The 22,754-nt window shown below is 41.1% G+C and overlaps 1 protein-coding gene across 3 annotated transcripts in view; it reads left to right on the top strand.

Moving 5' to 3' along the window:
* agla (amylo-alpha-1, 6-glucosidase, 4-alpha-glucanotransferase a) overlaps positions 1 to 22,754 on the top strand; it is a 55,552-nt gene that overhangs the window by 14,619 nt on the left and 18,179 nt on the right. For 2 of the 3 annotated variants that reach the window (XM_041993712.1, XM_041993714.1), the window contains exons 6-13: positions 342 to 523; positions 1,573 to 1,684; positions 12,975 to 13,101; positions 13,650 to 13,752; positions 16,112 to 16,209; positions 16,761 to 16,900; positions 17,038 to 17,225; positions 22,456 to 22,579. In XM_041993712.1, the coding sequence (XP_041849646.1) occupies positions 342 to 523; positions 1,573 to 1,684; positions 12,975 to 13,101; positions 13,650 to 13,752; positions 16,112 to 16,209; positions 16,761 to 16,900; positions 17,038 to 17,225; positions 22,456 to 22,579 (1,074 nt within the window). Of the gene's footprint in view, positions 1 to 341; positions 524 to 1,572; positions 1,685 to 12,974; positions 13,102 to 13,649; positions 13,753 to 16,111; positions 16,210 to 16,760; positions 16,901 to 17,037; positions 17,226 to 22,063; positions 22,188 to 22,455; positions 22,580 to 22,754 lie in introns of all 3 variants that reach the window. The other variant, XM_041993713.1, reaches the window with a different exon arrangement.

A 22,754-nucleotide genomic window follows, 5' to 3' on the forward strand; every position in this document is an offset into this window, starting at 1 on the left:
AGCAGATAAATGTGGGACCTGGACTGTAAAATCTATCAAGCATGAAGTTCATCTGGTCCGGAAAACTACTGTCAGTGTTTATCTTTAAACCTGTAGCTGTGTTACCTCTCCCTGTGCTCGTCTCCTGATGCCTAGAAAAGGTCAGGATGTAAAACGAGCCAGACTTAAAGGTTAAATACAGATTGAGGTGTTGATTTACTGCTTCACTGACTGTCAAACTGTCACAGACTCCAACAAGCCGATAGCTGCTGATGGTCCCCTCTAACTTGTTTTTTAACAATAAAAATGTCTGAAGTTATTAAAACATTCATTTTAATGCATGTCTTTGTTTTTCTTTCCAGCTGCAAACAGCGTCTGGATCCGTGAACATCCTGAGTGTGGTTATAATTTGGTAAACTCCCCTCATCTGCGCCCTGCCTGGGTCTTAGACAGAGCCATGTGGCATTTAACCACCAGAGTTGCAGATGGACGCTACAAAGACAAAGGACTTCCTGCTGATATCACCAACGATAGTCATCTGAATGTAAGCGATGAACATAAGAAAATAACATTACACCTGATTAACATGTTCGATTTCAACATATGATGACAGAATTAGTTGGTTCTAATAAAATAGTTTCCTTCCTCACGTTAAACTTTTTTGTAGAAATATTTCCCAAGAAAAGGTGTAAACATACATATGATCGGCAGAATTCGTGTCCTGTCTAAACATGGCTGCTCCTCCTCCTGTGATGATGATGATGGTAACATCCTCACAGAAAGACCACACACTGGACTAAAAGTACAAAGATACGGAGCTATTTGATGCAGTGACATGTACGTATACGTCACATATATGGAAAGTATACAGGAAAATCCGCCCCGTATATCTGATCCTGAAACGGACCGTAGTGGATCCTGAAAATCCCAAAATCCAGTTAGCCATCTGCGAGGTATCCATATCCATACTGCCTGCATCTTTGGCGTATCGTGTTCACAGATCTCGGGAAATATATGGATCATACGTGACAGATGCCCGTCGGATATTTGCAGATTTTTAATTTATGCAGATGAGGGAACCTGATGGCTGATGTTCTGGTTTCTTTCATTCATTGTTAAAAATAGAATTTAGGCATACGTGTAAAAATACTGACCTAGTTAAATAATCTTATCTTCTACGATCTCATCTTGACAGACATTTAAAAATCACCAGTGTCACAATCATAATTAATCATAGTCATAATGTGGTGAAGAGTTCTGTCTGTTGAGTCAGTGGAACCAGAACCAGAGACTTACAAAAGCTGAACAAACTGATCCTGAAGTTCTGGTTTTGTTCTGGTAGCTGATCCGGGTCCTGGAGTCATTCCCATAGCAGACATCAGCCGCCGCAGCAAAACTCTCATTAATTATCAATAATTTCTAATCTTAAAAATAAGGCTATGACAGAAATACAGGTTTCCTCTGGAGATAAATAAAGTAGTTTTCATTTCTTTCATTATTTGACTGATTTGCTGTGTAGTTTGAAGTCCTGCTGAGCAGGATGTGAGGCTGCAAACCAGTAAGCACACTAACATGAGTGTGTTTGTGTTTCAGGCCATCCGCACTGTGCTACGTCAGGATGTGTTTCCTGAAGTCAAACTGTGGGAGTTCTTCCAGGTCGATGTGAAGAAGACTGTGGAACAGTTCAGGACCCTGCTGCAGAACGGTGCGTTCAAAGTGAAAACGACATGGTGATATCACTGAAAACACAAACATTTCTATCAAATTTACTGCTACATCCTAAAAAATTAAAATATCATGAAAAAGAGCAATATTTTTTGTCACTCATTTCAGAAGGTGAAACTCATATAAAGTGTTATATAGGATCATAGAGTTTCAAGCCTTTATTTCTTGACATTTTTATGATTATGGCTTATAGATCATGAAAATCCAAAATTCCAAGTCTCAGAAAATTAGAATATTACATGAGAAGAAAACTGTGCAAAGTCCAGTATATATGATGAAAAGTAGCACAGCTTGTCTCCAGTACTCCAGCAGGTGGATTCCAGTTAGGCTAGTAGGCTAATCCAGGTTTAGTTTAAATTTGGCTTAATCACCTAATAAAAATGACAAAATAGTCCAGATATGGAGTAGATGTTATGTTTTTCGAGATGTATTATACAGAATGAACCCAAAAGACATAAAATATCATAAAAACCTTTAAAAAAAAACTTAAATTTGTGAAATCTCAAGCACTGAGATCCACACACAGGTATGGCTTGGCTGCCATCTTGGACTCATCGAAACCCTGCTTGCTAGCCATCCACCAGATGCTCTGCTAGCCTGCTACTGGGAGCCCTGCCTGCCAGCCTGCTAGCCTACTGCTAGTGGCCTTATCTGCTAGCCACCCACTGGATGCTCTGTTTTGGGAGCTTGCTGCTGGTATTCCTGCCTCTTAGTCAGCACCACCTAATCTTCAAATTTGTTTGATAACTTGCCATCATGCATTTGTTTATATTCTTCATATTGATAAACTCCAGCCCTGTATTAGATTAACTAAATAGGCACAAAATGAGCAATAATACATTTGTCAGTTCTCCACCTCTACTAGTCATTATGAGTTATGCCATCAGTGTATCAGTTTGTGTCACCAACAAAACATTTACGGTTCACAAGTACAAGTTAATATGGTTCTGTAGCTTCAGAACCTACTGTTGTTAAATGACCATTTTATTGCCTCAGATTATTCTTTCGTTCAATTTTTAAAGGTCAGTGGTAATGATAAATATTATCCAAGTAAACAAAAAGTGTGTTGTATGATTATGCTTTTATTGTTGTTGTCTGGTAATGTTCAGCCCAATCCTGGTCCTGCCACCCCTTTGCAATCCTTATCCACTCCTTCTGATTTTAAAAGCAGACATGGACTTGGTTTTATGCATTTAAATGTTAGAAGCCTTGTCCCTAAAATGGATATGCTCAAGATCTGGGCAAATACAACCAATAGTGATGTCATTATTATCTCTGAAACTTGGCTCAAAAAATACCTGATCAATTAATATATATTGAAGGTTACAACGTTTATAGATCAGATCGTGTTGGCAAAGAAGGTGGGGTTGCTATTTATGTTAAATCTAAGTTTATAAGCTTTATAACTGTCAGTGACTAAAGCTAAACAGTTTGAAATTCTGGCAATCAAAATAAAAATCTCAAAGGACTCTGAAATTACAGTAGTTGGATGCTATAGACCCCCATCTGCATTAAAAGATGCTTTTCAATCTATGCCCAATATATTACATGAAATAAATAACATGAATTTATTCTTATGGGTGATCTAAATTGGGACTGGTTTTCAGGAAACTCTGAATGTCTAAAAGAATTGTGTAATGACCTAAATTTGGTGCAACTTATAAATGAACCAACAAGAATAAACCCCAAAGCACAAATAAAATCTACCCTGCTTGATCTAATCATAACAAACACAGCTCATAAATACACCTCAACTGCTGTATTTTGTAATGATGTCAGTGACCATTGTGTAGTTGCTTGTGTAAGAAATACAAGAAAACCCCAAGGTAAAACCTTGCGTCATCTTAAACAGACACTTTAAATGTTTTGATCAACAGGCCTTCCTGCATGATCTGGATCACATTAATCTTAGCAGGGTGTCTTTGATTTCAGATGCTAAATTGGCATGGGAATTTTTTATTTCAACTTTTCTTTCCATTGTAAACAAACAAACCTATCAAAAAGTTTAGAATCAGTGGGAAGGACAATCCTTGGTTCTCAGACAGTCTTTCAGAACTAATTTGTTTGAGAAATAAGTTGTGGGCACAAGCTAGATTTTCCAACTCTGCAGCTGATTGGACTGCATTCAGAACTGTAAGAAATAAGTGTACTTTAATGATTAGGAAGTCCAAATCTGAGTTTTATTTAAAGTCACTTACAGACAACTTAAATAACCCTTTAAAGTTTTGGAAGTCAGTTAAATCTTTGTCTGGTGCTCATGTGACCTCAAACCTCCCAGAACAGATTATTGTAGGCTCGGATGCAGTAAACGATAAAGCGACTATGGTCAACCAAGTTAATAAACACTTCATTCAGGCTGGATTAATATTTGACCGAACTGTAAATCCATCTGTCCCATGTCCTGCCATTTCAAAAACGGAAAATAAAAAGCGTTAATTCGGAACTCTTTCATTTCAAAACTATTTCAGTGTCAGAAATACATAAAGCTCTGAAAGACATTGATAACAAAAAGTCTGCGGGTCTGGATCCCTTCCTGTTAAAAGTGTCAGCTGGTATTATTGCAGAGCCCATTACTTCTTTCCAACTCCATTCCTACATGTTGGAAAGCAGTGTATGTCCTCCCTTTACATAAAGGTGGTGACCAATCAGAGTTAAATAATTAATGTCCAATATCAAAACTTTCAGTTCTGCCTAAGATCCTTGAATCACTGGTAAACTAACAGTTAAAAGAGTTCTTAATTACCAATAACATTTTAAATAATCTCCAGTCAGGCTTTTTGAAGTGGCCATAGCACTGTCACTGCTGCTACAATTGTGACAAACAATATTATCAGGGCCTTAGACAGAAAACAACACTGTGCTGCATTATTTGTTGATCTTCCTAAGGTGTTTGATTCAGCTGATCATGATTTGTTACTAACCAAATTACAATCAATTGGTTTATGTTCGAAGGCTGTTGCATGGTTCCAGAATTATCCCTGAGATCGTTCTCTGTGTGTTTATGCTGAAGGTTATACATCTGAATCTCTAGAGATAACCAAAGGTGTCCCTCAAGGATCACTCTTGGGTCCCATTTTGTTTTCTATCTTTATATGTGATTTAGATAAAGACATTCAAGCAAAACTACATCTATATGCTGATGATACAGTGATTTACACCCAAGATTCCACCATTGCAGAAGCAGTACATGAACTTCAGGCTGCATTTCAGGCATTGCAAAATACATTGTTGAGTCTAAAATTGGTTTTAAATACACAGAAAACAAAGTTTATGGTCTTCTCAAAATCTCGATCACAGCTACTTGACAATTGTCATATCTTGGCTTTAGATGGACAATCCATTGAGAGTATCTTCATACAAGTACTTGGGGATATGGATTGATGATAACCTCTCCTTCAATGTACATATTACAACTTGAGTCAAAAAGCTTAAAGTAAAACTTGGCTTTTATTTTAGATACAAATCTTGCTTTACTTTTAGCGCTAAAAAGAAACTTGTGGAAGCTACTTTTCTACCTGTGATTGATAATGATGAGATATTGTATATGCATGCTGCATTCTCAATCTTACGTCATGTTGATTCAGTGTACCATGCCTCACTACGATTCATTACAAACTCCAAGTCCCTCACTCATCACTGCTTTCTTTATGATTTAGTTGGTTGGACATCTCTCAAAATTCTTAGACAACAGCATTGGTATATTTTCATTTACAAAGCAATACTTGGCAAACTTCGGCTATACCGCTGTAACCTCCTCTCTGTTTGCTCTAATACCTATCAGTTACACTCCTCAACGTGGTTACTATTTAATGTTCCCAGAGTTGCAACAGAATTGGGAAAAACTGCATTCTCCTATTCAGCACCTTGGGGATGGAATAATCTACAGAAAGAGCTTAAACTAGAAACACTTGTGTCCATAAATGAATTTAAAGTTTCCATAAAGAATGTGGTGATGGATATCTGGATCTTCTCACTGAATTTGTGTGGTAACCACCGTTTTTAAAAAACAATAACCGGTGGATCAAGTTGATGAGAGGCTGATCGAATTATTTCTTCATTTTCTTCCACAAGCTAATAAAGACACTGAACCATACTGGACACCAATGCTGTTTTAAAACAGAAAATACCACCGAACTTAAGTGAACCATCAAAAGAACTTTAGCCTGGTGAGTTTACCGGCCGATACCACCCCTGCTGCCACGTTCAGATTAGGAGGAGAAACTGCAACATGACACCAAAACAACGTGTATCCCCTACACTCGAGTGCGAGAGCAAACTCACCAGCATCAGCTACACAGTAAACGACCACACGCAGACGCTGTGCAAGTATAAATCCGCTTTAATGGAAGACCAGGTTGCTTTGATAGCAGCTTCAGGTCATCTGCATTGTTGGGTCTGGCTCCTCTCATCTTTCTCTTGGCAATGCCCCATAGATTCTCTGTGGGGTTCAGGCCAGGAGGATTTTCTGGCCAATCAAGAACAGTATTACCTTGGTCATTAAACCAGGTTCTGGTTCTTGTGGCAGTGTGGGCAGGTGCCAAGTCCTGCTGGAAAATATAGTCTCCGTCTCTAACAAGCTTTTCTGCTTAAGGAAGCATAAAGTGCTCTAAAACCTGCTGGTAGATGCTGCGTGGACTCTGGACTTAATAAGGCCCAGTGGACCAGCACCAGATGACATGTCTCCCAAATCATCAGAAAAGAGAACTTTGGACTGCTGTTCAACAGAACAGGGGCCCTTATTTATAAAATTGAACATAAGATCCTTACTAAAAGTGTATCTGCGCCAAAAAACATTCAGATTTATAAAACCAGGCGTACACACAGGTGGAATCATTTTCCCCTTTATAACCATGCTCTTCCTGGAGGTTTGCTCAGGTGAAATTGGCTTAAATCCCGTCCCCTACACACCCACATTCTACCATAAATGGTCAATGCAAAGTACCTTATATTTATAAATAAACCAGCTGATCTGTGGCATTTTAAGCTCAATCTCTGCAACCGAGAAGACAAGAAAACACAATTTCATGGAGACTGAAGTTGAGTTGCTTGTTGGTGAGGTGGAGGCTTGCAAAAACATTTTATTTGGGGGTCAAAGTGGTGGAATCACAAATAAAAGAAAGGCTGCAGGGATGGCACACCTGGAAGTGGCCAGCTGCTGATGGACGCCATCCTGAAAACCACACGTGGTGAAGGAAGTCCGAAATCTGTTGAGTGATGTGTTGTGTGGCGTTGTGGCTATGATTAGTCTGCACACCTTTTGGGATGGTACAGTAGTCTGCCCCCAATGCATCCAAACACCTCCACCAGTTTTCAAGGAGACCAATGTCTCGCTCCACAACAGCACGAGTGTGGACCACATTAGCGCACCTCCTCTGCTTTCCGGGTTTGGAAATGGAGTGAGGAGCCAGCGTTGCAGGGGGTAGCCAATGTCACCTGCAAGTTTTACCAAAATAATTATTATGAGTCAGGTTTAAATTGTTAGTATGAGGTGTATTTACTTAGCAAGGAGCCAGCCGCCACGCGCAACGCCTGCTGCAGTCTATGCTCTACACTGCTGTGCATCAGGATAAATGAGTCACGGTTCCACCGGGCCACTCAGCTATGTCAGAACTAGTGCTGGGCGGTATGACCAAATTTCTATATCACGGTATTTTTAAAAATCATGTCGGTTTCACGGTATTTGACGTTTTTTTTCCCTTGTGCATACTGTGTTAATCATATTATTGTGATAAGAATTACTGCAGTAGAGTGGTTAAGACTACCCTATTCAAAAAAGAAATAATACAATAAAATGACAATGACAATAAAAAATTAAAGCTGCAAGCAGCGTTGGAGGCCCTCGCACCTCTGGCGCCGCTTCGGCCTATTGCACCGCCCCATCGGCCAAGAGCCTTCCTCCAGCAACACAGCCGCTCTTGCCCAAAGCCATAAACCCATTCTTCCAGAGTTTATCTCCATCAAGATGTGATTTTCATCATGAGAGGATCAACTTGCACCTCAGCCTGTCCAGTGATGACATCTGAACCGTTCATGACCTTGTTTCATACAAACTGTGTTGAATTCCCACAAACCGGAGCATGATTTCATCAAGAGGAAAATTCCACGTGGCCACTAGGTGGCGCTATAGTCGTTTTCATGTAGAACCATGTTCAGGTTGGAACTCTAATGAGAACAGGAAAATATCAGTTCAACTGGTCAACTGACAGCAGAGCTAGAGCCACTTCCTGTTTCATGGTGAATGATATAACCATAGGGGGTGCTATAGAGCCAAATAAACAGCATATGTCTATTTGAATCACTTCCAGGCCTGACCACTGTCCTCCCTGCCGAGTTTGGTGGAGATCAGGAGTACATTGGGTCCGTTACAAGTGCTTCCTGTTTCATGGCGAGGACGCCATTCGCCATGGTTTTGCTTGACAACGGAACTTGAGTTTTTTTTCTGTGGTGTCATGAAAGGGTTTGACCTGATCTGAAGCACTGTAGAGTGTGTGAGTTTAATCCCTGATGAGCGGGACCCCGGTGTCTGAGAAAGGCACTTCCTTTTTCCAGGGGGCGTGGCTTAGGCCAAGACCAGAAGTAGTTACATGTATCTGTTCAGGAGCAGACCCTGATTAATTACTGCAAGTGTCATATTGATTGGATGAAAATTGAGGGATTTATACAGATTAATGATGTCATGGCGCCTTATCCAACCTTGTCATGGCGCCACGGTCTCGCCATGCAGCGTTGAGCAATGTCCAGATGACAACATCAGGACTTGTAGATGTGGTCGGCATGGAACTGAAGTGAAACATGTGCAGTTTGGTGCAGGATGAGTGTTGTATTTCAGAAATAATGGATTACATGCTTGATGGCGAAACATCAAAACTTGATGAGGCGCCGCTGCTGAACGCCACCTCCTATTAGAAAATTTTCAATAACTTTTGACCACACATGCCTCTGGAGTGTTCAGACTGAGTTTGAGGTAAATACCATAAAATCTGTAGGAGGAGTTCGTTCAATTGCAAGGCAAAGAAACATGCAAAAATGACCCCGGAAATGACAATTTTTTCAAAATGGCCGACTTCCTGTTGAAGTTATCATATAGGTCCAAGAGGCTTTTTTGTACATCCTTCCATGTTCTATCAATATACTGGATTTCAGCCATATCGCTCAATGTAGTGGGCAGATATGATCAATTAAATATTTGTAGGGGGCGCTATAGAGCTGTATTACAATTTTTGCAGCATATGTCAATGTGGCTGAGTTCCCGACCTGTCCGCGCTCCTCCCTGCCAGGTTTGGTGGAGATCAACGTTACAATGGTTCAGTCACAAGTACTTCCTGTTTGATGGCGTCGGACCACTATTCGCCATGGTTACGTTTGGCGATGGAATTTGAGATTTTTATTGGGGTATCATGAAAGGGTTTGACCTGTTCTGAAGTACTTTCAAGTGTGTAAGTGTCATTCCTGAGGAGATGGACCCCAGCGTCTGAAAAAAAGCACTTCCTGTTGGAAGTGGGCGGGGCTTAGGGCTAGTCTGGAATTGGTCATATGGATCTGTTCAGGGCCGGATCCTGATTAATCCCTGCAAGTCTGATGGGGATTTGATCAGAATTGAGGGATTTATAGCGATTTATGATGTCATGGCGTCTTATCGAAGTTCGCCATGGCGCCACGGTCTCGCCCTGCAGCATAGAGCAACAGTTTTCACTGGATATCATCACCAACTTGTTTTCTACTGTCTGACCCAGTTTGGACCTGGATGTGTCCAAAACGTTAGATAAGGTGGTCTTCGAGTAAAAACCATGACTTCCTGTCACCAGGGGGCGTGGCCAATTCATAACCCAAATATTGACATGTAGATGTGTTCAGGATGGGAATGGTATCATACATGGCCATTTTGGTTCAGATATATTGTTTTATGTGGAAGTTATATCACTTTCGTTCTTCACGGCGAGACGTCAAATTTTGAGGCCCCACCCCCTCCATGCCCTTTCTCCTATTAGAAAACTTTCAATAACTTTTAAAGACACATGCTTTCTGGACATCCTGAGCTATTTTGGCAGCGGTACGACAAAATCTCTAGGAGGAGATAGATTTTGAATATGTCAGTAAAACGCCAAAATGGCGACTTTGACCCAAAATGGCCGACTTCCTGTTGGGTTTAGGCTGTTGCTCCAAGAGGATTTCTTGTTCGCCCGAACATTTAGAATATATGTAGCGATTTTCATAAAGATTGATGACGTGCAGTGGCGGGGCATCATAAATAGGTGGCGCTCTCATTCAATTTTGCCCGAACAGTCCCGAGCACCCCAAAATACGTAAATTTACGCATTCCCTTGGGGGGGTACGCAAAATTTGGTGAGTTTTTGAACATCTTCAGGTCCCCTAAAATGCAATTTACTTTTAAGAAGAAGAAGAATAAGGAAGAAACGGAGCAATTACAACAGGCCTTCGCACCGCCTTCGGTGCTCGGGCCTAATAAATGGCAACAATGTGCAATAATACTATTGCTTCAAGCCCAGGTACATTACCCAGTATTTAAATATTAACCAAATAAACGTACCTTTAGCAAACTCTTCCAAAAGTGACATCTGACTCGCCTGTCCTCTAGCGTCACGGGAAGACGCTGCTTTTAAGTTAATGCACTCCTGGTACTCCAAAGCATGTTTACGGCTAAGGTGATGCAGCAAATTGCTCGTGTTACCACCTCCGGCGACAACTTTAGCTTGACAGCACTTGCAGTAAATTGTTGTCTGGTTCACGTCCGCCCTTTTAAACCCGAAGTACCTCCAGACAATAGACACAGCTCCTTTTTTCGGCAAAAGTTCTTCTGGGTCATCATCTTTAACTTCTGGTTCAGAGGCTCCCCTTCTCATTTTCATCACGCTCAACAACATCACAACTACTCTCGCTCTGTTCCATGTGTGTTTAGCTGCGCAGCAATGAAATACGTCCCCTGTGAAACAATGTACCGCCGCGCTGCTTTCCGGACATATTTAGGCTATTTAAACCGGTGTTGCCGGTATATGAAAAATTCATATCATAACAAAAATAAAAACCGGTTTTCGGTGCAAACCGGTATACCGCCCAGCACTAGTCAGAACCATGTTTAATCACAAATAACTTGTAAATTGATTGATACTGTACATGTTTATGGTTCACATAGACAAATTCTGGTCAAATAATCCTAGACAAATAATGGTCAACAGCTGCAGATGCATCGGGATTGCACGGTTCTAGGACATGACATGAAATCGGCATTTCAGCCAGTCATCATTGGCCAGGAAACCTTCATGCTCTCTAAAAACTCTCCATCCTAATGAAGCCATCTCCAGTCACTGCAGTAATTATATGTTTACTTATAATTATATGTTTACTCAGTAATTACCCTTATTACTACACACCTTGTCACAATTAATGTACCAGTAAGTGCATCACTATATAATTTGAAGATGTACATATGCACATACTGTGCTGTTACTGTAGTGCTTATGGACTGTCTGACTTCATCCAGGAACACATTTATAATATTGCAGGCCTCTGTGTTTATGGTTATGAGGGTCACAAGTCTGATATGAATGGCTAAATGCAAGAGATGAATGTGGCTTAAATTCACCATTTCACCAGCTGTGCTGCCAGTTTCCCCCGTCTCCAAAATGTTCGTGTCCAGGTTCAGAGTTGTGGCGCACATTCTCCCGTCAAGTTGTTTTTATAAATCACAACCATTGCGCAGAAAGTGACGTACACCACTTTCAAGCCCTGTCTTGTGCATACCATAGACTGTATATAAAAGACGGAGCCTCCGTGACGTCACCCGTTGGTTTCTGAAGAGCAAAAGTGAAGCAATCTTGGCAGTGTCACACCTGCCGGCGCACCCGGAAATACAAAAAAAGGGCTAATGAAGGTAGGTGGGCTAAAGCTAAGGCACACTGTTAGCCGACTAAAAACCGCGTTTGTGCTGCACTCTCCCTTCTTTCCGTGGATATTGGATACCTGTCAATCAAAAGGACACGCCCCTAATTATGCCGAATTTCAAGTTTAAATAACATCCAAACGGATGAGTAAGAAAAAAATTCACACCCTTAACAGTTGTCATGAATGTTAAACTTGACATATTAATCCTAAAATGTTTTTGTATCAGGCTTTAAACATGTTTATTTCTGCTGTGAAGTTGGTCTTTTTAACATGGCAGTCTATAGGGATTTGCTCTGTTTTGGAGCCAGCCCCTAGTGGATGAGGGGGGGAACTGCAATTTTTTTTGCACTTCCGCATAGGCTTCACATTTTACCACCAGAGGTTGCTGCTTGGTGCGTACGCAACGTTCATAAATGAGACCCCAGTTCTTTTTCTCCACAGCCCAGGGATGACATTTCTGACATTGTCTCTGGTTCAGGAGTGGCTCGATATGAGGAAGGCCACATTTGTAGCCCATGTCTAGAATCTGTCTTTGCGTAGTGGCTCTTGATTCGCTGACTCCAGCCCCAGTCCACTCCTGGTGAAGCTCCCCCAAATTCTTGAGTGGATTTTGTCTGACAATCCTCTCAAGGCTGCAATCTCCCCTTTGACTGACGCACCTTTTCTCACCACACTTTGTCCTTCTACTTTCTATAAATATGCTTCGATAGCAATGACCCTTTGTGGCTTACCCTGCTTGTGGAGTGTCTTCAAGATCAGGGTACTTTATTGTCATTATACACACGTGTACAACAAAATTACATGTGTAGGGTGTTAATACAAGACTGTCTTCTGGACTTTTTGTCTTTCTCATGATTGTGTAGTCTACCGACCCAGACCGAGAGAAACCTCTGCAGGTGTTTTAAGGTAATTAGCTGATTGGGGTGTGACACCATAACCAATATCAAACTTTTTCACAATAATCAAATTTTCTGAGGCAATGAATTTTGGGTTTTCATGATCTATAAGCCATAATGATCACAATAAAACAAATTGAAATATTTCACTCTATGTGTCATGAATCTATAATATTGTATATGCGTTACACTTTCTGAAATGAGTGACAAAAATTATTGACCTTTTTCTTGATATTCAATTTTATTTCGATGTACCTGTATTCTGTGGATTAACTGGAATCTAAAGTAGTTGTCCACTGGGATTTAGCTCCATCCCTGTTGACAACATTAGGAGGATTTAGATTCATTCCTATATTGATTATTTTACAATTCAAATATATTTGAGTGTGTCCTCTAACAGATGATTTATCTTCCTTCATCAGTTTTAATCACTCCATTTAACAGCTATTAAACTAGTCTGTTATGTGTCTAAAGGTCCCAAACCGGACCACGGCAAAACTGAAGGGGAAAAAGGCCTAAAGATTATCCAGGATCCACACTATCATCGTTATGGCAACACAGTGGACATGGACTCTGCTTTGGAGACATTTGTGCCTCACAGGTGAGGCTGTGGGAACAAAAGCTGTCACACATCTAGAAAGGGACATTGATTTCTGTCAAAAAAAAAAAAAAAAATGCATGTGTGATATTTAAAGGTGCAGTGTGTAAATAAATCAAAGGTCAATGAGAGAAATGTAATCTCAAAGCTGTGTTTCTATTAGTATCTAATCACTCACTAACTTTCTAACACTAACTTGTGTTTTTATTCTCTGAATGAACGCTTTACATCTACTAGCTGTGAGTCCACGTACATGGCACCATAGAAGAAGACAGTGCAAATGTACACAAGATTGAAGCAGTTATCTGTAGTGCAGTCATTGCTGTACCTGAGGGAAAAAGAGGGAAAACATACATGTGGGTATGATGTGATTGGTAGTAACCATGGAGACCAGTTTTTCTCTTTGATATCAGACGACAGATTTAGACTTTCAGCAGAATGGTTTGTCTTCTTTTGTGGTTGTGTTTTTGATAGTGAACATGTCGGCTCATCACTGGTCAGTTTCTTTCCACATGGGAAGTGATGTCATTTCTGTCTCCATGTTTCTGTAGCTCCGCCCCTCATCATATCGAAGAGTGCTGTGATTGGCTGGAAAAGAGACTGATGGAGCTCAACAGCGAACAGCATCGCATTGTTGAAGGACATCAGGAGCAGGTAAGATCCAGGACTAGGTCTGATCCATTAGTAGGTACAATCCAGGACTAGGTCTGATCAGGACTAGGTCAGATCCAGGACTAGGTAAGATCCAGGACTAGGTCTGATCCATTAGTAGGTACGATCCAGGACAAGGTCAGTCCAGAACTAGGTAAGATCCAGGAATAGATCAGATCCAGGACTAAGTAAGATCCAGGACTAGGTCTGATCCAGAAATAGGTCAGATCCAGGACTAGGTAAGATCCAGGACTAGGTCAGATCCAGGAATAGGTCAGATCCAGGACTAGGTCTGATCCATTAGTAGGTACAATCCAGGACTAGGTCAGACCACGACTAGGTAAGATCCAGGACTAGGTCTAATCCAGTAGTAGGTAAGATCCCAGACTAGGTCAGATCCAGGACTAGGTAAGATCCAGGACTAGGTCTGATCCATTAGTCGGTACTGTCCAGGACTAGGTAAGATCCAGGACTAGGTAAGATCCAGGAATAGATCAGATCCAGGCCTAGATAAGATCCAGGACCTGGTCTGATCCAGGACTAGGTAAGATCCAGGACTAGGTAAGATCCAGGACTAGGTCTGATCCAGGACTTGGTCTGATCCAGGACTAGGTAAGATCCAGGACTAGGTCTGATCCATTAGTAGGTACAATCAGGACTAGGTCAGACCACGACTAGGTAAGATCCAGGACTAGGTCTAATCCAGTAGTAGGGAAGATCCCAGACTAGGTGAGATCCAGGACTAGGTGAGATCCAGGACTAGGTCTGATCCAGGAATAGGTCAGATACAGGACTAGGTCAGTCCAGGTCTAGGTAAGATCCAGGACTAGCTCTGATCCATTAGTAGGTATGATCCAGGACTAGGTCAGTCCAGGACTAGGTAAGATCCAGGACTAGGTAAGATCCAGGCATAGGTCTGATCCAGGACTAGGTAAGATCCAGGCATAGGTCTGATCCAGGTCTAGGTAAGATCCAGGCATAGGTCTGATCCAACGTCGCTGTTGTTGGTTGCCTCCCGTGTGTCAAGCCTAACTCTACATAGATATATACACGTATGTTGCTGACGCTGTTGTTCATAGGAACAATCTTTTACAGTCTATGGGAACGATGCGTCAACACGGCCGCCATCTTGGACCATGTCTACTAACTACATTACTCAACAGAGGCAGAGGTCTATCAGCGATTCAAATCACCATAACTCGCTGAATTTTCATACGATTTTTAATCAGTTTGGTTTATTAGAAATGTCACATATTTATAATACAACAGATTAATTATTTTTTAATTTATATCATATACTCACATATACTCAGCACACACCTACATGCATCCTGAATTTTTTCTACAATACTCAGAGAAATAATAATGGTGATGCTATATGGAGTTATATTCGTGTTTTTATTATGAAGAATATAAAATATAAATAAATAAAAAATAAAGGAATGAGTTTAAAAAACAATGAAAAATAAAGAAATACACACAGACTCATACAAAAAAAGATCCATGTCTAATAATGTATTTTATAACCATTTAGAGGGGTCTCCGTTGTGTTAGTGAAATATTAGGATTACATGAGAAATTGTCATGACACCAACTTTGTAAAGATGGTCAGGGAAATTAAAAATGGATGGTATCACGTCTTCCTTTAAACCAGTGGACTGTCCAGTCCTGTCAAAGTCCTCTGGGTTAAAATGAGGCTGCAGACGGCTGAACAGTCCTTCGATACAAAGTCTCTCCTCCTGAGTGCTGCTACCCATCCCGCCTCCTCCATTTATCTGCTGGAAACATACAAAACATCCATCTGAACATCACTCAGTTCTCAGTTCTTCTGTAGCTACAGGTCAGCAGTTAAAGTTCATGTTAGCGCCGTGAAACTGATTTAATAGATAATGTTGAAATTACCTACTTAGCACAATTATATGAAGTGGCTGATTGCCAAATGCCACTTAAACCCTCTTCCTGTAATCATCGTCTTACTAACAAAAACATTTTTTATTTTCTTGTCCTGACATAAGCTGGTTTTCATTTATGTTAGCTTAAGAAATATGTCAAATTCAACAAGTTCATAACAGTTAAATAATACAAAACCACTTCTTACCTGTGAAATGTTATCCCTGTTATCCTGGGTTTGGTGTTTCTTTAACAGGAACATCCGTATGCAGCACAAAAATCTGGCATTTTTGTTTCACACACACAGTCTGACACAGTCTGACTGGCCTGACCAGGTCTGAAACCCTGGCCTAAGATGGCGGCCGCGTTGATGTGCCTGACAAGCCCGAACGCGACATGTATTTGTATATATCTGTGATTAGTCTAGATGTGACCCATCTTTTTCTTCTTCCTCTTCCTCCTCCCCCACCAGGCCATCAACTGTGTTGTGGGAAATGTTGTGTATGAGCGTCTGGCCGACCATGGCCCCAAATTGGGTTCTGTCACCAGGAAAGACCCTCTTGTCACCAGGTAAAGGATTTAAATAGGTGGATGGATGTGTGGATGGGGGAAAAAGTCAAATGTACAGGTGCCCCAGAATTTGGGGTTTTCATTAGTTGTCACTTATAATCATCAAAATTAAAAGAAATAAACATTTGAAATATGTCTGTCTGTGAGGAATGAATGTCTACATTATACAAGTTTCACTTTTTGAATGGAAATACTGAAATAAATCAACTTTTTCATGATATTCTAATTTTATGATGAGCACCTGTACTGTCAGGAAAAGTGCTTTACTTTTCATCCTCTCCACCCCTTAGCTAGGTCATTATTTTTATGAACTGGTTTATATGAACACAGTTATTTTAAATAGGACTAAAATGGATCAAATAATGGATTTAATTGAACTGGGTTAGTTGAAATAATTGCTGTTCTCAGTATCAGCACTGGGACAAACATCCTTTGTGGAAAGTGAAACTAATTCATCCATGAAGCCGAAGCTCCACAGTGTAGAGATGAGAGATTTACCGCAGGAAGTGGCGGGGGGAAGGTAGGATGACTGGTTTCTGCTTCTGTTTCAGGTATTTCACCTTCCCGTATGAGGACATGACTTTAGAGCAGGAGATGCAGCTGCTGGACCAACCGGACAAAATGTCCCACTTCCTGGCTCACAACGGATGGGTAATGGGGGACGATCCGCTGAGAAACTTTGCAGAACCAGGTAAAGTTGACAAGAAACAGCAGGAACATGGAGATGATGCAGCATCCAGACCTGCAGGTTGAACTGGGTTTTGGTTCAGGTCCTGGCCCAGGTCCAGGTATTGGTCCAGTGTTGGAGTGGGTCTTTGTTCTCCATAGGGTCCAACGTGTATATGCGGCGGGAGCTGATCTGCTGGGGTGACAGTGTCAAACTTCGCTATGGAAATGGACCTGAGGACTGCCCGTACCTGTGGGACCACATGAAGACCTACACTGAAACCACAGCCAGATATTTCCACGGAGTCAGACTGGACAACTGCCATTCTACGCCGCTGCACGTTGCAGAGGTACCGCTCATACTCAGGAAGATGTAATCCCTCCTAACTCCAGAGCAGACAAATCTAGATGATAGCGATTTTGTTTTGTCTCATTCAGACTCCGAGTCAGCTGGTTTAGGGGTGATCAGCTGTTTTAAATACGTAAATATACACCAGATGTAAACAATCCAACAACAAAACAGACAAAACTGAAATTATTATTTATATTATTATCAGGAAAAACCAGTTAACATGAGAAGACTAAGATTATGATCCAGAGAAGGAACTGCCAGAGCAGGAAAATATTTACATTTGCTGAGATTTCCTGAGATAATACAACATTATTATTATCTCTTAAAAGAAGTGGTGAAGCATTCATTAAATGTCTTTTCTAAAACAAAAAACCTTCAGACTTTCCTGTCAGTGCTTCTTTCAGTGTTTCTGTCTCACTTTGAGAGAAAAGATCTGAAAACCAAAGAAACCAAAGATGATTTTTCAAGAATTGCTGTTAAAAATTTTTAAGGTGAGACAAAAAATTTTCACTAAATACAGGTGAAACTAAAAGAATTATAATATTGTGCACAACTTAATTTATTTCAGTAATTCAACTCAAACTATATTATATAGTCTCATTACATGCAAAGTGAGATATTTCAAGCATTTATTTGTTATAATTGTGATGATGATGGCTTACAGCTGGTGAAAACCCAAAAATCAAAATCTCAGAGAATTAATATATTACATGAAATAAAAAAGAGGATATTGAATACAGAAAAGTTGACCATCTGATGAGTATATTCATGCATATGTAGTCAGTAGGGCAAACCGGGGACATTTCTGTCTCTAACTTCGAGATCTTTTAACCCAGTGTGTTCAAAAAACTCTGCAAACTAGCTTCAAATGTCTGCTAATAAATGGCATGGACGCCAAAAACAAACAAAACAAACAGAAAATGTCTGGCTTGGTTTCAAACACAAGGAATGTGGAACACTGCAAAAGTTCTGTTGTGAGTCTTTAAACTACACTAACATCATAATCACTAACATTGGTTTGGTCCACTTGAGTAAAATGCAGCGTGAAAGCAAACTAAACCACAGGTGTGAAGACGTTCTGATTTCCCCACCAACAAGCTCCCCCTGCCTATCCTGCACCATGGTGGTACAAATGCCCACTAAAATGAGATGCTGCCATTCAAAATTACATTTTCTACACCATTACAACATGAAAGCGTGTTACAACTGTCCCAAGCTAGCTATAGCCATACAGCTAACAACATTACCACAAACAACCTGCTTGAAGGACAGCCACATAGACACATAATCAACATGATATCTGATCGACGAGTTCAACTACAAAGCAAGCTATGTAGTCACAAAAATAATTTAGACAAAAAAAATGACTTTCTTACATTTATAAGGGAACACCCTTATAAATGTGTATCTTAGTATGCCTCAAGGCAATACACTGTGTACACAGGTTTTAGGCAAGTGAGTATTTTGACCATCTCATAATTTTCATGCATATTTTCCAACTCCAAGCTGTATAAACCTAAATACTTAATATTTAATTTAAGCATGATGTGATGTGTATTTCTCTAACGAGGAAGGGTGTGACCTAAGGAGAACAGCACCCTTTATTAAGGTGTGCATAATAATTAAGCAGCTTGTTTTCCTCAGGCAATTTTTTTCAAAAAAGAGATTTAATGGAGTCTGAAAGGCCAAAAATTGTAAAAAGTCTTTTAGATGGATGCAGCACTCTTGAAATTGTCAAAATATTGGGGCGTGATCACTGAACCATCAAATGTTTTGTTGCAAATAGTCAACAGTGTCGCAAGAAACAAGATGAATTATTAAATGCAAAAGATTTAAAAAATATCAAACATGGAGCTATCAGGAACCCAGTATCCTCCAGCCCTGTCATACTCCAGAGCTGCAGCCTACCTGGAGGGTCCAGAAGTACAAGGTGTACTCAGAGAGGTGGTCAAGGTAAGGAAGGCTGAAACCCAACCACCACTGAACAAGACATATAAGTTGAAACAACAAGTCTGGGCCAAGAAATATCTGAAGACAGGTTTTTCAAAGATTTTATGGGCTGATGAGATGAGAGTGACTCTTGATGGACTAGCTGGATGGGCCCTGGCTGGATCAGTAATGGGCATAGAGCTCCGCTTCGGCCCAGATGCCAGCAAGGTGGAGGTGGGGTACTGGTATGGGCTGGTATTATTAAAGATGAGCTAGTTGGACCTTTTTGGGTTGAAGATGGACTCAAAATTAACTCCCAAACCTACTTCCAGGTTTTAGAAGACCCGTTCTTCAAGCAGGGGTACAGGAAAAAGTCTGCACCTTTCAAGAGGTCCAAGATTTTTACGCAGGTCAACGCTCCATCGAAGTACTCCACTGCGTGGCTAGCTAGATGTTCCTCGCCTGACCTAAACCTAATGAGACCTAATACGAACTTGTGGGTCCTTCTTAGACGGGAGATTTGCGGTGAAGGAAAACAGTCCACCAGTCTGAGCAGATCAAGAAGCTGACAGACTCCATGAATGAAAGGCTTTGTGACCATTACTGAAAAGAATGGTGGCTATGCTGGTCACTGATTTTGTTTTTAAATGTCAGAAATGTTTATTTATACATTTTGAGTTGTTTGTTATTCTGACATTAACAGATAAAATAAACAAGTGAGGTGGGGAAGTTTTCATTTTCATTTAGTTGCATAATAATTCTGCACAGTTGCCCAATAATTGTACACATAGATTTTCTCCTAATAAAGCGAGACCTCACTTACTTTCCTAAATATTCAGGTTTGAGGTTTATTAACATTTTGTCACTGTCATTTTTTTAAGAGCGCTGTAGTACTTTTTCACACGCAGAATACGATCTAAACTGAACATTTGCAGAGTGAATTAGATGATTCCTAACTTCTTCCTGATTGGAGCAGTTGGAAGTGTTAAAACTGTCCCTGGTCTCTCCTACTTGGTTTGAGCCTCTTCTTCATGGACCCCTGCCTCCGTGCGGCGTGGCATGGATGTTACCAGCCTGTGGTCCTGCTGGGTGGAATGAAGACCAGGATGCTTCACTAGCAGCCTTCAACTCTTCTGCATCGCTCGGTCTCATGTGTCTCATCTTCTCCTGGCATTGCTCTATAGGTTTTCTGGGGTTCAGGTCTGGAGAGTCTGCTGGCCACTGTCATCTCTTGGTCATTGAACCAGGTTCTGGTTCTTGTGGCAGTGTGGGCAGGTGTCAAGTCCTGCTGGAAAATAAAGTCAGCATCTCCACAAAGGAAGCAAGAAGAGCTCTAAAACCTCCTGGTAGACGCTGCGTGGACTCTGGACTTAATAAAACCCAGTGGACCAGCACCAGATGACGTGGCTCCCACATCACCACCCACTGTGGAAACTTCACGCTGGACTTTTAGAGTCTCTCCAGTCTTCCTCCAGACTCTGGAACCTGGATTTCCACATGAGATGCAGGATTTGCTCATCAGAAAAGGACTTTGGACCACTGCTCAGCCAGTTAAGTCTGGTAAGAAGCTTCTGACGTTGTGTTCAGGAGCAGCTGGACTAAAGGAAAACGACATGTGAAGTCCAGGTCCAGGATCCAGCTCTGGTAGCTCGAACTCCAGCCTCAGTCCAGTCCTGGTGAAGCTCCCCCACATTTCTGAATGGCTTTTTTCTGACCGTCCTCTCCAGCTGCTTCATCCCTGCTGGTTGTTCCATCTTTTTCTTCCACTCAGCTTTTTATTGATGAGCTTTGATGCAGCACTTTGAGAACATCCAGCTTCTTCTGCAGCCACCGGTTGACTTTCCCTCCTTGTGGAGAATCAGTGACGGTTTTCTGCACAGCTGTCAGGTCAGCAGCCTTCCTCATGATGCTGGACTCTAGTGAAATACACTCAGACCATTTAGATGCTCAGGAGTCCTTTGCTGGTGTTTTACATTACTTAGCTGGTCAGAGTGTGGCACTAAAGGAGACCGAGCTGTCGGTTCAGTGGCCCCAGACTCTGGATCGCTCTTCCTTTGGACTTGAGATCAGTCGCTTTGAAAAGTCAGTTAAAAAACATCTTTTAAAATCTGCTTTTTATTCATTTTTTTGTTCGTTTCTTTTTTATATTATTGGCTCTTGTGAAGCACTTTGTGACTTTATTTCTTGAGAGGTGCTTTTTAAACGAAGTTTTACTTCAAGGCTACAACATTGAACTTTTCACACTTTCTAATTTTATGAGATTTTGATTTTTGGGTTTTCATAAGCTGTAAGCCACAATCACCAAAATTATAACAAATAAATGCTTGAAATATCTCACTTTGCATATAACGAGTCGATATAATATGTTAGTTTACTTTTTTAAGTTGAATTACTGAAATATTAAATTAAGTTTTTCGTGATATTCAAATTTTTTGAGTTTCACCTGTTTAATCAGTAATAATGGATCAGATTCATGCAGGGAAACCTTTTCAAGCTACCCAGGGCTTCACTTTAAATCCACCATCAGTCATCCACTGATGATGGGAAGCTACGTCTGTAACAGGCGATTTTTTCCAACCACCACCAACCCTTCATACACCCAGATAAAGGGAAGGTGGATGATGTGTCAAGACTGGGATGAAGCAGGATTGGAACCACCGACCTTCCAGTTATACCCCAACTGTACTACCAGTCTAGCAACTCATCACAGGCTGAAGGAAATTAAACATTTCTTCCTTTCTTTTCTTACTTTTGTCTCTCTCTCTCTCTCCTTCGCTCCATTCGTCCCTGCTCTCTCTCTCCTATCTTTTCTCCCTCCTCTCTTCTACCTTTTCTCTCTGCTCTATCTCCTCCCTTCCTTTCCGCCTTCCTCTGTCCATCCCTCCCTCTCTCTCTGTCTCCCACCAGTTCATGCTAGATGCTGGCCGGTCCATCAGGCCCAACCTGTATGTGATAGCTGAGCTGTTTACCGGCAGCGAGCTCATTGACAATGTTTTTGTAAACCGTCTGGGGATTAGCAGCCTTATCAGAGGTACAGACCTGCAAACTAATGTTTTCTTTCTTTCTTTCTCTTCCTTTCTTTCTTTCCTCTGCATCTTTCTGAACTCTTCCTCTCCATGCCCAAACATTCCCTTCTTCTTCTTCTTCTTCTAACTGCATGTGGTTTCTCTGAGACCTGTTTTCGCTAACTGCCCGTTACCCTCCACATTAACGCTCCCTATCCTCGAACTTTTCATTTTTTATTTGCCCCCCTTCCTTCCTCCCTTGATCTGATGCTTTGTGATGCTGTGGCTGAGCAGTTCATGCTGGATGTGGCCCGAGGAGTGTGTCCTAACCTGTATGTGGTGGCTGAACTGTTTACTGGCAGCGAGGAGCTGGATAACATCTTTGTTACCAAGTTAGGGATTACATCCCTGATACGAGGTAGGTTGAAGAAGTCATATCTGACATACAGCAACAATAAAACTTCCTTCTGTTTAATATGTTAGATGTCAGTAATCTGTTGTCCGTGAAGTTAACCATTAAAACTGCTAGATCTCCGGCGCCCTGAGTGCTATCACTTACCTCATTAACAGGAACAGTAGTGTGTAACTCTGTG

The sequence above is a fragment of the Melanotaenia boesemani genome, chromosome 8 (genome assembly GCF_017639745.1).
Source record: "Melanotaenia boesemani isolate fMelBoe1 chromosome 8, fMelBoe1.pri, whole genome shotgun sequence".
Lineage (NCBI taxonomy): Eukaryota > Metazoa > Chordata > Actinopteri > Atheriniformes > Melanotaeniidae > Melanotaenia > Melanotaenia boesemani.